Genomic DNA, 14792 nt, shown 5'->3' with positions numbered 1-14792 from the left:
TTTTGTACACCATTTTGTACTAAAACAAGACAGGGGCTCGCAACTCACTTTTAAATGCTCCAAAATTTTATTTACGGCAAACAGCAGCAGATATAACGTTTTGACCCTTGCAGTCTTTTTCAAGTACCATTTTGTACTTACACACAAAGCAGGTCTCTTGGTGGGAGAGTCCTGTCTACTGTGGCCACCATGGATGCGGTGTCTCTGAACCAGTTCATCAGCAGAGGGATCTGTCCAGAAGTGGTCTGCTGTCTTCATCTTAGTGTACTCCAATGCACAAGGACCAACTGCCACCATGAATATACTTTGTTACTGAGAATCAGGGATTCTACACAGTTTCTACAGTAGTTCATAATTGTGCAGTTTTTTCACTGCACATTTTCTTAATCTGTTTTCAAAGAGGGTGGCTTTCAGCTAGGTGACTAATAGACTTTTGCATCATCCTTTTCAAGACCTGGATATCAGATACCATGTTTTTCCAAATTACAGCGCTGCATAGAATGCATTGAAAGTAGACCAGGTTTGAAAAAATACAAAATAAAATACAAAAATGAATAGGCACAGAAGAATAATTACCTAACAAAGAGGCCAGGATAGGTCCATCCACAGGGTCCATTAGAACAGCCTCTTTTTCATAGAATTTACTGTAACACATTATGTGATGGCAAATGCATCAGACATTTATATATTTCTCTTCTACCGGAACAAGTAAGCATGTAATTTGACCTCCTTAACACACCTGCTGTTCTCCACCAGGTAAAGTACAATCTTGTCCAGCACCTTCTCAAACAGAGCTGTGCGAATCCACAAGTTCTTAGCAACCTGTGGGTAGGCCTTTCACAATTATTAAATAATCACCTGATCGCAATTATTTCGGATAATCACAATTTCTTCGCATAATCGTCATAATCGTTGTCAGCAGATCTACAAGCTCAGAATGTGTCGTGATACGTTGTGAGCTTGTAGATCTGCCATTTCCACTATTACATCTTTTTTTTAAAGTATACAATTATTAAATATGTCAATCAGTTCTTTGTATTTACGTTATTTGTATATATTTGCATTTTTTGTTTAAGAAGCCTAAAAGCCAAACAGAAATGTATTTGCATTTATATATTCCTATGTTCATTCAATGTCCAAAAACACAATTAAATCGTTAATCGCAATTATTTGTATGACAATCAATCGTCAAATAAAATGTCATGATCGTAACAGCCCACCTGTGGAGTAAAGCTGGGTAACCTAGGCAACCTTCGCAAACCGTCCTGGCTCTGCAAGCTTTGGGTCCGCCTGCGAGCCAAATAATAAGTTAGAGTGAAGAAGAGAAAAGTCTCTAAAAAGTACTTTGAGTGAAAGTGGATTAAAGTGGGAGATGTTGGCGCACAACCTGGCGTCCCAGTTTTGGGCATGTCATTGTAGGCAAGAAATCCCCTCCCCAAAAAAAGAGTCCAAAAGTGTCCACATATTCCATTAAAAAATATTAAAAATGTCAAATAGCAAAAATAGCCAATCTGCAAGCACACAATGCAATGGCAATTTGTGGCACAATGAAGTATATACTGTAGGTCTTAAGTGGTTAAGGCAAAAAAAAAAAAAAAAAAAAAATCAGGGTTATACCTGCTCATACCTGCACCACCTTGCTACCGACCTCTGTAGTTTGAACCTGACATTAATGATTCATACACCTTTTGAATATCTACAATTATAAATAGCTCAAATGTGCCCTTTAGATGAGAGGACAGCCCTTTGTTGTGAGTGCTGCAGCTCTAGTAGCCTTTGAACTGTGGTGTGGTTGTGTTATAAGGGCTAATTAATATGTTGTTGCGCGACAGTGGAAAATAACTGCAAAACATGTTGTGTTGCAGCAAACATTTCAGTTGAAAATCTGTTATATTCATCAAGCAACACTGCTGTTCAACTAAGGATAAATCAGGCATACCCACATTAACTCTGGCATCTCTATTTTGGGCATGTCATTATAAGCAATGTTTTTTATTTATCATTTTAAAATAATGTTTTAAGAAAACACGTTACAATTCATTGTGAGCTTGTAGATCGTGTATTTTCGCTATTTGTCATACAATGACGTATGCACGGCTAAAGTGGTTAAGTGGATTCTCTCACTTGGTCTCAATGATCTGCTCTAGTTCCTGGGTCTTCCTGCACAGGTCCTCAGCTGGAGCGAAGTTCTTCCCAACCTTCATGAAGAGAGCAGCTATCTTGTTGCTACGTAGGAAGCCTGCTGCACGTCGTTTCAATCCATGCAGAACACATGCCTCCACTGCCGCTTTGTATTGACACAAATGGAAGACCATTCAAACATAAATGCAGTGCAATAAAGTGGTTCTATTACTAAAACATTGCAACATAAAACATATGGGAACTAGAAAAAGTGCTCCTCGGAGCACAGGTCTCCGCCAGGTCAGGTAGGCTATTGTGGCCTCCTGGTGGCGCTATAATAGGCCAACGTGAAAAGGGTGCCATTTCTTCTTAGGCCTTGCACGACAATCTGACACTGACTGCATTCATGATTTGAGGCATTTTGTTAAAAACATGTGTTTCGCTAAATTAGACCTGTTGGTGGCGCTATAACAGGCCAATGTTAAAAGGGTGGCATTTGTTCCTCAACATAGTGTGAATGTGCGTGCAAAGTTTGAGCGCAATTGGACGGTGCGTTCATGATTTGCAGAATTTTGTTCAAAACAAGCCAATAATGCAAACTTTAGATGTCAATTTTAGCCAATCAGTATGGAATATGAAAAATCAAACACATCCGTCGTGATCACATGACTATAGAGATCATGTGTACCGATTTGCGTGAAATTTGGATAAAATTGGAAGGAGTAATATTAAAAAATGTGTTTTACACAAGTGGGCCTCCTGGTGGCGCTATAAAAGGCAGATGTGAAAAATGCAGGCCAAAGGTTTTTCCTTGACCTATAGGGAGTGTGCATACAAAGTTTTACACAGATCGGTGCAATTATAGGTAAAAACACGAACCGGCCTGTTATAGCGCCACCATGAGGCTGATTTGAAAATGTTCAAATGGTAGTCCTTCCTCGGCCTAATGGGAATGTGCGTGCAAAATTTCACGGAAATTGCATGCTGTGTTCATGATTTGAGGCATTTTGTTCAAAACGGTGCACTCCTGCAAACTTTGGAAGACATTTTTAGCCAATCAGGATGGAATATGAGAAATCTGAAAGACCCGTTTCGTTTAATGACTATAGAGATACTGTGTACCGATTTGTGGGATTTTTGGACAAAATCTGTAGGAGTACTGTCAAAAAATGTGTTTTGCACAAATCGGCCTCCTGGTGGCGCTATAACAGGCCCCTGTGAAAAATTTGGGGCAGAGGTTCTGCTCTGGTATCCAGGGACTGTGTGTGCACAGTTTGGCTGTGAGCAAGCCAACGGTGCCGGAGATTAGCTGTACACAGACAGATCGAATGACGGACGGACACACGGACACACGGACACACGGACGGACGGACAGGGGGTAAAACATACTCTCTCGCCATGCCTTTCGGCCTGGCGGAGACAATAAGGTTTACAGTTAAACTGCACCATCAAACCACTTGCTGTATTTTAGGGACATTGTCATTGTCAATTTGTCATGCCCACCTACAGGGAAACCCTCTCAAGGTTGTTCTAAGGCCTGAGGATGAAATAAGCTAATTATTGAGGCTAATCGATTCAGGCCTTGACATAATTGTTTTTGCATAAGCCGAGAGCTTATCCAGGAAATTGTAGTAGAAGTACTAGTCCAGTAACAACCAAAAGTTTAATAACGTTTACTAGCACAGTGGTTCTCAAATGTTTTTGGCCTCAGTAACCCACTTTCCCAGAGTTCTGAATCCAAGTACCCCCTTTACCCGACTTTCTTGCTTAGAAAGCTGCAAGATAAAACCATAGCTAGCATATGATGCTATGAATGAATGATAACCCACCTTATGAAACATTACAAATGAGAAATGGAGTGAAAGAGTTGCAATTAGTGCATCCTGAGCAGATTTATTTTAAACTGTGGCCATATAACATTTAAATATGTCCAGTTTTGGCAGAATGGCAAATAAGTATGGCTTTCTATTCCATAATAGTTGTTGTGCTAGTTATGTTTTGTATTTACTTTACAGAATAGCAGGTTCACACCATTTGTCAATGTTTTGTCATTAAACATAACAGTAAAATATCCCACTGAGCATTTCTCGGGCTATTAGACATCTAAAATACGTCTAAGGGCTAGTCTAAAACGGGGTTATAATTGGTCTAACAGTGAACGTTTTTTAGACGTCTAGGCTTAGCCTAAACGTTGATTAGCTGTTTTTTAAGCGTCTATTTATAGACCGTCTATATCATAGCCGTTGAAATGAAGTCTATAATATAGACGTCTATATATAGATGCTTAAAAAACAGCTAATCAACGTCTAGACTAAGCCTAGACGTCTAAAAAACTTTCACTGTTAGACCAATTATAACCCCGTTTTAGACGGAGGTCTAATAGCCGACTATGGCTCACTGGGATATTCTTCAATTTCCCCCCTGTCGTACCTCTGCATACCCCTAGGGGTACACGTGCCCCCATTTGAGAAACACTGCACTAGCATATTCCTTCATCTATACCCTACTGGTCCATTTCTACACTCTCAGAGACAGAGTTAACCACTTAAACCCTATATTAGTTGACGGGATTCCCAAGGGCTCTATACTAGGCCCCCTCCTGTTTGCGCTCTACACTAAATAGCTTGTAGATCTGCTATTTTTACCGAATATTAGCCCCAGAACAGGGATGCTATGGTTCAAGTGGTTACATTTAAAAGCAGACACCTATCATCAGTGTAGATGTAGATCCTACGTGGCAGTATCTTGAACTGTGTTGACATTTGAGCTCTCTTTCAGGACTAATCCTGTGTCTCTGCTCACATGGGGTCATGGGGAAGGCTAGCGTTGTCATGGAAACCCATGTTGATGGAGCACTCCGGGAGAGAACAGGGGGGGGGGGGTTGTGGGTGATCACCATCAGCATCCCTTCCTCTCATTCCCTTTTTCCACCCGTCTCTCCCCCTCTGTCTCACTCTCTCACACACACACCCACCCACGCACAGTTACTTTCCCTCCTCACCTCTATGAGTCTGTCTGCCTCAGTCTCTCTTTCATTGAAACTCCTCGAATCACTATCATTCTTTGCAGGATTTTCATTGTGACGTTGAAAATGTAGCTAAATGTCAGTAGCCAGTATCTCCATCCTTCATCATAAACTGAAATCCTTTCTACATCTCTGTTAATATTTTCTTATCTCTCTTCCTGTGTTTGTGTCGTTATCTTTCTGTGCCAAGCTTTGTCACGTTGTCATCATGGAAGCATGAAGCTAAATATCACAGCAAACTGAGGTCTCTCAATTTAATGACCTCCTTTTAGTTTTCCTTCAACTTCCCTACTTCACTCAGTACACACAAAAAAAAACATGAGGTCTAAACAGTTACCACTTAACAGTGTAATCTTGAAATGTCATGGACACAAATATTAAATGTTGTCTTTTGAATGCACCAAACCTAAAAAAGCATCTATCGAAACAACATTTAAAACAATATTCAGAATTTACAAGTTGCTTTGGATCTACCTTCAGTTTCACTGAACACTCCTCTTCTTTGATAGAATTTGATGCGCTGTGATGTGAATCGTTTCAAAACTCAGTCAACAATCGTGCTTTCCTCTAACAGCTTTGTTTGCCATTCAGATTTTGCCTTGGCAACTGGTAAAGCGAACATGAACATAGAGGCTAATTACTCCCAAGGGACCTGGCTGGGCCAGCCCTTTCGTCCTTCTCTGTTGTTGCCAATATTTCTAAACATCCACATGGACAGACCACACAGCACAACCTCTAAGGGGGCATCTCAGGATGCTGTATCCAACACATTGCAGGCTTAAAGATGGTACAAAATGGCGAAGATGGTCCTCTGGAAGGCCACCTCTAATGTGCTGTCGTGCACTGGCAGGAGACGAGGGAGTCAGCAGAGACGTGCTTCTTGGCAGATTGATAGCTGTTTCCCAACAGCTATTAAACCCCACACCTACAGGCTATAAGTAGTGTGATAATATAAATACTACAGGCCACAGTGCTGACAACACTGACAACACAGCGACATTAAAGAGCTGATGAAAATACATGCATGTCCAGCTGCTACAAAAGTGTTCTGCAAACTACATTCCCCACAACGCAATCAAAAATTAATGTTCGTTGACAAATACGTTTTCTAACCATTAGAGAACACATTGCTACAGCAATAAACTCAAGATTTGTTTCCCCATTCTCTGCAGGAAGGAAAACTTCCAGGGATAATAGGAAAATCCAAATCACACAAACTTGAAATTCATAATGCACCATTTGTTTCCTCTTAAGATTCACATACAATAATCCTATTTTCCCATGTTTAGGTCATGATCCAACGAGCAATGTCATACATTATATTTAAGTTCTGTTTATGTTAAATGATAATTTGGTGAATTGCTCACAAGCTAAAGGCTACAGCAGAGCTATTATCTGCATATTCATTCATGTGTCCACTTTCTTAAATGTAGCCTGTATTCTTCTGTTCTTGGATTACAGACTCCTGCTTGTTTCTGGCACATTTGCTCATGGACTACTGGGATGTTACACTACAGAACCATGACAGATGCCATTGTCTGTTAAGGATAACTGATGTAAACGATTAATTGTTGGTAGATTGTATATTATTTACTCATTGTATTTACTGTTGATAGACTGTACATAATGCAGATACCCACTGCTGTACATTCTCATAGTCACTGTTGATAGTCTGTACATTCATAGATGATAGATGTATGTATATTCATGAATACTGTATATTTACTGGTGATAGATTGTACAACTATATTACACTTATATTTATGACGGAATATGTAGTATATTATTATGTTAACTCAGTCAGACCAATAGGAGATGGTTAGGGTAAGACTTAAGGTATTATTTATTTGATTGATTGATTGATTGATTGATTGATTGATTGATTGATTGACTATTGTCTCCGCCAGGCTGAAGGCGTGAAACTTTGCACGCACACTCCGTAGAGACCAAGGAAAAACCTCTGCCCCATTTTTTTCACATCAGCCTCATGGTGGCGCTATAACAGGCCGATTCATGTTTTGGCCTATAACCCTTGAACTGTGGTTATGTAAAATATTTTTTCCATTGGATTCCTTGGATCATTAAGGAACCAATTAAGCCACACCCATTTCCATCCAATGGAAAAAAAATGGGACACAAAAATGGAACACATCATGAATGCAGAGCCCGACTGCTGGCAAACTTTGCACGCACATTCCCTCTAAGCCAAGGAAGAACCTCCATCCCAAATATTTCAAATCTCCCCATGGTGGCTGTAGAGGAGGATTCTCCACTCTACTAAACTTTGATATTATCTACTACAACCGCCCACTTCACCTTTTGGCCTACAACTCTTAAACCTTAGGTCGTACAATCAACATATTCTTTCCCCTGTATTCCTTGGATCATGACGCAACTCATAGGCACTTTAGTGCCAGATTATCTTTTCTGCCTGTGTGTGTGTGTTTTCTTAAACACACTTTTTCCTACTAAATATTTTGTCCAAAACGCACACAAATCGGTACACAATTATCTCTGGTGTCATGTGATCATGATGTATACGTTTGACTTGTCAGATCCCATTCCAAGTGGCTATGACCAATAGGGCCCTGGGTATAGGCAACCCAGCTCACACTTTTCTAGTTTTCTCTCTTTTCTTTTCTTATCTCTCAACTCTTACCTCAGTTACCTATCCTGTGTTTCATGCTTACTGCTGTTGCTGCTATGATACCAGAATTCTGTCTCTCTGGATCACTAAGTAGAATGTAATGGTCTGTACACATTCTGGATTCAAATTTGTGAGTCCACTGGAAATGATGTCTGAGTCACAATCACATCAGTGCGAATACACTAATGTGTCTGTACTATGTCTGTGAATGTGTGCGAGTGCATGTCTGTGTGTGTGTGTGTGTGTGTGTGTGTGTGTGTGTGTGTGTGTGTGTGTGTGTGTGTGTGTGTGTGTGTGTGTGTGTGTGTGTGTGTGTGTGTGTGTGTGTGTGTGTGTGTGTGTGTGTGTGTGTGTGTGTGTGTGTGTGTGTGTGTGTGTGAGAGAGTGAGCGAGTGAGCTCATGTTTTAGCTGATCTGAGTGTTATCGTGGGCTGGTGTGGGCTAAACAAGAATTATACGTATAGACCAGGTGATACATATACTGTGCACACACATCCAAATAATATTGAGGGTGCTGGCTAATTTTTAAAGAGGGCTGTACACTGCGAGATGAAAACACTGTGCAAATTAAGTTAGTTTGTTATTAACTTAGCGTTATCATTACAGTGTTACAAATTTGAACGTTTAATTCAAATTACTTGATATGATGGTGCCACTAGAAGTGTGCACACACACACACACACACACCCACCCACCCACCCACCCACCCACCCACCCACACACACACACACACACACACACACACACACACACCCACCCACCCCCACACACACACACACACACACACACACACACACACACACACACACACACACACACACACACACACACACACACAAGCAGTATAACACCAACGTTACTGGTGCCTAGAGATGGTTCACTCAACAACATGATTCTACATCATGATAATGCATTTGAATCTGTGTCAAGGGAAAGTTATGTAATTTTATACACTTGTATGCAATGTCAAACTATATTTATTCTAGACTGATGATAATGGTTTGCTTTTATCAGACTAACTCAGACATCATTTGAAAAAATAGATTACTTGACTTTATGACCACAACATTTATTACACTGAGCTTTGGCCCATTAAAGCTTAGAAACGTCTCATAATATCAAGCTTCTAATGACATGATGTATAGAGAATAACTGGACCATGCTATTTACAACCATTCTACACCAGAGTTAAATTAACAGTGAGTATTTCACCGTCAATTTGCATGCCTGGGGACGACAGTGTGTGATTTTCACAGCATTCCTACTGTGCTTCATTAGCACCATTTGGAGACATGGAGAGAAAAGCCTCTGTTAGAATCTACTTTCAGCAGCCTTTATAATTGTTCATGTTCATTGTATGAGATGAGAGGCTATCCTCTAATTCCAATCTTTAAACAAAAGAATCTCCTTATCCTTGAAGGCTTTGAAAAATGTAATAAGCTTTTACACTCCATCGCACGACCATGCTGTTTGCTGAAAATAACATATTTTCAAGCTACATATACATATATACAATACATTGCAACACATTGTTAGTTTGAATATCTGTTACTTTAGCAGGAAACGCTGTTGCACTGCAGAGTTGCTTAAGAATGGTTGCTTACCACAAAAGGAGACAATGTGGCTGCTATCTTCATGAACAAACTTCCTGGTGACAGCCTCCTCCATAATCTGCTTCACCTGTGAATGACATGGTGAATGCTTAATGACTCATTCATCATTAATATGCTACAGCAGATGTGGCATTTTGAACACCACGTTAGTGAAATGCTAGTGGAAGTATTTGTATCATTATCAAAGGATTTAGAATCGAGAAATAAAATAAGACATCTGTATATAGTACATGTACGGTAATTAATGTAAAGAAAATATATCATTTATCATAATTATAACACAAAATGCTGCATATTAACATTTTGGGGGTGGGGGGATTTCCTAGGACCTGACATTTTTTGCACCACACATGCACTGCGCGAAATGCCTCCACTCAATGTTTGCCATTTGTGGACGACTGGACGTGTCACTCCAACCCCTCTGCACAGGAAAGTGACATTGATGAGTGGCGCTCCTCTCCAAAAGTTGAACTATTTTCTAGACACCCAGGGTGCTCCGCCAAAAGACGCTGGATGCCGAGTGCTGAAATGCGATGCTGGAAGGAGAAGCTCTCCTTTAATGAATGAAAAAACGACTTTTGAAATCTAGTTTAAACTTATCAAACCTGCCTATGTCACTAGTAGGCCGGTTTCTGAACTGTGAGGACCAATTATATGAAGATAGGTTAAAAATGGGTGAAGTGGTCATTTAAAGCAGCACTATGTAACTTTTTTTAATGAATAAAATGTCATTTTGTCCAATCTGTATGGTAGAGCATGTTAATACAATAACTTATACAAGTTGTGGTGGTTATATTGTGTTCCCTGCTCTTCTATTGAGACATTACGATAATGTCAAAGGTCACATCTCACCTAGACACAGGATCTGACATGAATTTTGACCTGATGGTCAAGATTCAATTTATTCCCTGAGCAATGGTAAATATTTCAGCACTTGTGCACGAAACAAAACAAATCCGTGGTGCTGCTTTAACCACTTTAACCCTGAGGTCCCTATTTTGGTCATGTCATTATAGGCAAAGATCTTCAAAAATTATAAACTATTTTCAAAAACATTCTCAAAATGTAAAAATAGCAGATCGGCTATTTATCACTATTCGTTGTACGAGTATCTAGGGCAAGTGGTAAAGTTAAAGGATGAGTCACCAACTCTCATCCTGAGGATCCTTCGGGAATAAGGGGGTGGATGCCCCCCTTCCCATGTTCACGCCCCATAAACCACTTCACTATGGAGGTTTCAGATCCTCAGAGGGAGTCATTGATTCTGTTACGTCAAACCCTGAATGAAATTCTAATTATTATGCACTAACAACATCTGGAGGAAGAAAACAAAACAAGCCTGCATGTGCCATGTTCACAAGGTAATACTTAATTCCTTTTCACATATGAACTATGGAAAATGATCTATAGAAAATGTCCAGGGAATCAGATCAGGACATTGTCATCATCAGAGCGACGGCTTTTCTCTTTGTCGACTTGACCACAGATTGTTTTCACTGGACACACACACACACACACACACACACACACACACACACACACACACACGCGCACACACACAGTGTGTGTGTGTGTGTGTGTGTGTGTGTGTGTGTGCGTGTGTGTGTGTGTGTGTGTGTGTGTGTGTGTGTGTGTGTGTGTGTGTGTGTGTGTGTGTGTGTGTGTGTGTGTGTGTGTGTGTGTGTGTGTGTGTGTGTGTGTGTGTGTGTTTACAACATAACCTGCATCTGGAATATCAGCCCCCGGACACAGCCATACAGATAGCTGTAATTTCCTGTAGTAAATGAGTTTGTCCTCAGTGGACTATTATCCTGTCTACAGAAAAGTGCTGCTGAATTCACCCTCAATACAAATACACATGTGAATAGATTAAACTTTGAATGGTCACAGTAAAATGGACCCATTTTTACATAACCTGAGTTAAATTAAAAGTGAAGGTTTTATTGTGCATAGCACCTGCACTCATGTGCACATTAGTACATACATTTACTAATTCACTCACATATACAGTAGCTAGCTACTGGACATTGGAAGACAGCAGAAGCAAATAATTTCAAACCACTTATATAAGGATTTGATTTTGCAATACAAATAACTTGCAAACTTTGGTGAATGTTGACATTGCCTCAACAAACAATAAAATCTATGGCCACAGACAGATGTCGTCCTCTTTCCTCTTTCTGTCACATACATGCATGTATGCTCACACGACCACTCACATAAATAAATGTGTGTTCTACTGGTCTACAGTATGTTGTTCTCATTGCCTATAATGACATTTTACCCCAGTACTTCTTTAAGGAATTAAGGACACAGTGTGCAGGTGGTCCCTGATAAGTGTCTACCCAACCAACACAGCTGTCACAAAGATTTTATTCTATAGAGACTTTTGATGAGTCCAGTACTTCTCTTATAATCACCCTGTCTACACTCCAATTCAGTGAGAGAAACTTTCACTGAATCATAAAAAATAAAACAAATGTCAGATCTCTCTGATCATGAATCAGTTCACTGGCCTTCACCCTCATGGTTTGATATTTAGAGCAGTCACTGACACAAAAATACATGTCATACAGTATCCTAGCCAATATGCATAATTCGTTTTTTACCAGGTTGCTTGCAGTTTGGTCTAGGATGAGACTGATCAACTACTAAACACTTTCTAGCGACCTTTTCATCATTGGCTGTCCTTCAATCCTTTAAGCCAATGGGGAGACTCCCCCGAGACTTCCCCATACTCTGAACGTCCTCCCATGCTATGGGATCATAACCTTACTAGACACGCCTGCCTGCAAGGGTCTTATTTGTACCCTCTCAGAGTTTAATTAATGCCGGTATAAGTTGCCGGTATAAGTTCATGGGAAATAAACACAAAGACAACAGCCCAGAAAAAAAATACAGTGTGGTTGTCGCCACCAAACAAACTATTAAAAAAAAAGTGTGGTCGTCGCCACCAAACAAACTATTGACTTCACTCCTCATACACACACACACACACAGACAGCGCCGCCTCCAACAGCGGCCCAGGACAAACAGCAACACGACAACGCACACAAGCCCTTACTGAGGCACACAAACTGATTTAGCTCCGTTCATAAACTATTTACTTAGGAATTATGTTCAATATGAGCGGGTCGCTTAAAAGAGCCATTTTGGCTGTTTTTGTTAGTCAGGGTACAGGACCACAGGTCCATTTGGTTCCGTGCGGGGACGCTGGAGAGAGCAACTTGGTATTAATATGAATGTGTCATCATTTTTTCCCCCATATTTTTTAATGCATAGTCCATCAATTAATGGACTATATGCTCTAGTGAAAAAAATAGTTGCTACAAAAAACTAAAATACTACTACTGCATGAGTATTTGAATTGCATAGACTTGAAATAAAACAGCTTGTTTTTCCTTCATACACAGTTAACAAATGTGTTCATCTGTATTATTCGAATATGCCACAATACCCCAGAAAACATGCCATTAAAGCATTGTTCAACCTTGTTGTTAATTGGAAACCAGTCATTAGCCAGACCTGCCCGATTCACTACAGTGGCATCAGCAATGACTCATGAATCATGATGCCAGGAAGGTTAGAAACAATACCAGACTGATCATGATCTTAAAATACAGACACACACAAACACACGAGAGAACTAGGCTGCATGGTGCTCAACAAAATGAAACATACTGTATACTGTATAAGGCTGATTGAGTGGTGAGCTGGAGGACACACGCAACTCCTTGAGAGTTAATGGCCCCATCAGTCTGGACTATAGATCAAGCCACTGTTGAATTTATCTGGCAAAGTGTCTGAACAGGCAACCTGCAGGTTTCTATGGAGACAGCACGTGTCCTGCAGTGTATCACTACTGCGTAAGGAGATGCGTCAAGCCGTCAACACCATCCATTCGTCACTGATATAAACAGATGACTGATGACTGATGCTTGCTGACTACAGTGACTGTTAACATCCAGATATACTGTACATCTATATACAGGCAAACATCCCTGTGATTCATAATTCAATGTAAAATAAATGGGAAGAAAAGTCCATTCTGCACTTTTTTTGGTAAAATAAATGACAAAAACATTACAATGTAAAATAAATGAGAAAAGGTATACCACACTTCATACATAAATATACAAATATGTAACCTACTTAATCTACCCGCAATTATAGCTTAAACTAGGCCCTAAAGGTATTGGCTAGAGTGATAAAGCATTTATTCCAATTAACTCAAGCTATAGCGGAGCCGAGAAACAAGACCTAGAGAGAACATCCCCTTCCATTAACATCTATCCTGTAATTATGTTTGAATGTGTGTTTGAATCACAAAGAAGAATCACTAATTAGAAGAACTAGTCCATACCCGTGGGGGGAAATGCGCACATGATCTGGCAACCCGGGAGCCAGGGAACACCAAAAACGCTAATAAACAGCTGACATTTGGTGAAATCGAAAAACAGGCTTTGCTGTTCCGTGCACATGGTAATGGTCAATGGCTGTGTGCAAATTCAGATCAATTGCTCCAGCCACTGAGCAGAACCGGGCAGAACAGATTTTGGTCTCACCACCACCCTCACACCACTACAGAGCTTTGGTTAATTATAGTAGGATATCCAGTGAAAAAATGATCATCATCGTTATATTAAGTCAAACTTTGCATTATATGAGTTTAAAGGTGTTTATTTTTGTGTTATCTTCAGCCACTAAATGGCATTGAATGGGTTTCCTAAACTAAATATATGGCAAAAAGACAAATAGAAATAATCAGGTTGTATATGACACATATAGTATCTGTTATGGATATATGTGGCATAATTGGTTGACATTGACCAGGATGGTGATGAATAGTTTATGAATGAATAGATTAAATTATGTTATGTAAATTATGACAGCTTTCATGTCTCACTGTGCCTGAAAATCATCAGTTCACAAAAAGCCACCAGTCAGCTTGAATAACAGAATGTGGAGGTAGTCTCACCCTTCAAAATGATAGCAATCTGTAAAATCTTAACAATTAATTAAAGCCCCACACTATTATTTGCTTATCAGCCCTTGTGAGTCACAGCATGTATTAATCTTCTCTCCTTTGTAGAACTGCATCTCCCTGACAACACAGTTAATCATATCTTTTTCATACCAAACCTGATCACACATTTATTCATTTAAAAAGGTCAAATGTTGTATATATTGCCCTCCCTGTAATAACCTTTATCATTTTTATAACAACAATTACCATCGCAGAGTTCCCCTGCAGCCAGTTCTAGCAGTATTGGCATAGATTTGTGCATGTGGCTAAAATTTTAAAAACAAATCTATATTCATGCGTGCCATCCATCCATATGCAAACAGAGAAGAAAAAAACTGCATTAAACAGTAAATGCAGAGA

General features: G+C 39.9%; 1 protein-coding gene across 4 annotated transcripts in view; it reads right to left on the bottom strand.

Annotated features, from left to right (window-relative positions):
- sgsm1a (small G protein signaling modulator 1a) overlaps positions 1 to 14792 on the bottom strand; it is a 38737-nt gene that overhangs the window by 20667 nt on the left and 3278 nt on the right. For all 4 annotated transcript variants that reach the window (XM_084056278.1, XM_084056279.1, XM_084056280.1 and 1 more), the window contains exons 3-8: positions 9398 to 9473; positions 2125 to 2287; positions 1221 to 1290; positions 740 to 822; positions 577 to 644; positions 142 to 287 (exon numbers count right to left, since the gene is read on the bottom strand). In XM_084056278.1, the coding sequence (XP_083912404.1) occupies positions 142 to 287; positions 577 to 644; positions 740 to 822; positions 1221 to 1290; positions 2125 to 2287; positions 9398 to 9473 (606 nt within the window). The remainder of the gene's footprint in view (positions 1 to 141; positions 288 to 576; positions 645 to 739; positions 823 to 1220; positions 1291 to 2124; positions 2288 to 9397; positions 9474 to 14792) is intronic.

This window comes from Gymnoscopelus microlampas (genome assembly GCF_963454915.1).
Source record: "Gymnoscopelus microlampas genome assembly, chromosome: 4".
Lineage (NCBI taxonomy): Eukaryota > Metazoa > Chordata > Actinopteri > Myctophiformes > Myctophidae > Gymnoscopelus > Gymnoscopelus microlampas.
The sequence above is the reverse complement of the archived record's forward strand: the minus strand, read 5'-3'. Positions and strand labels throughout refer to the sequence as shown.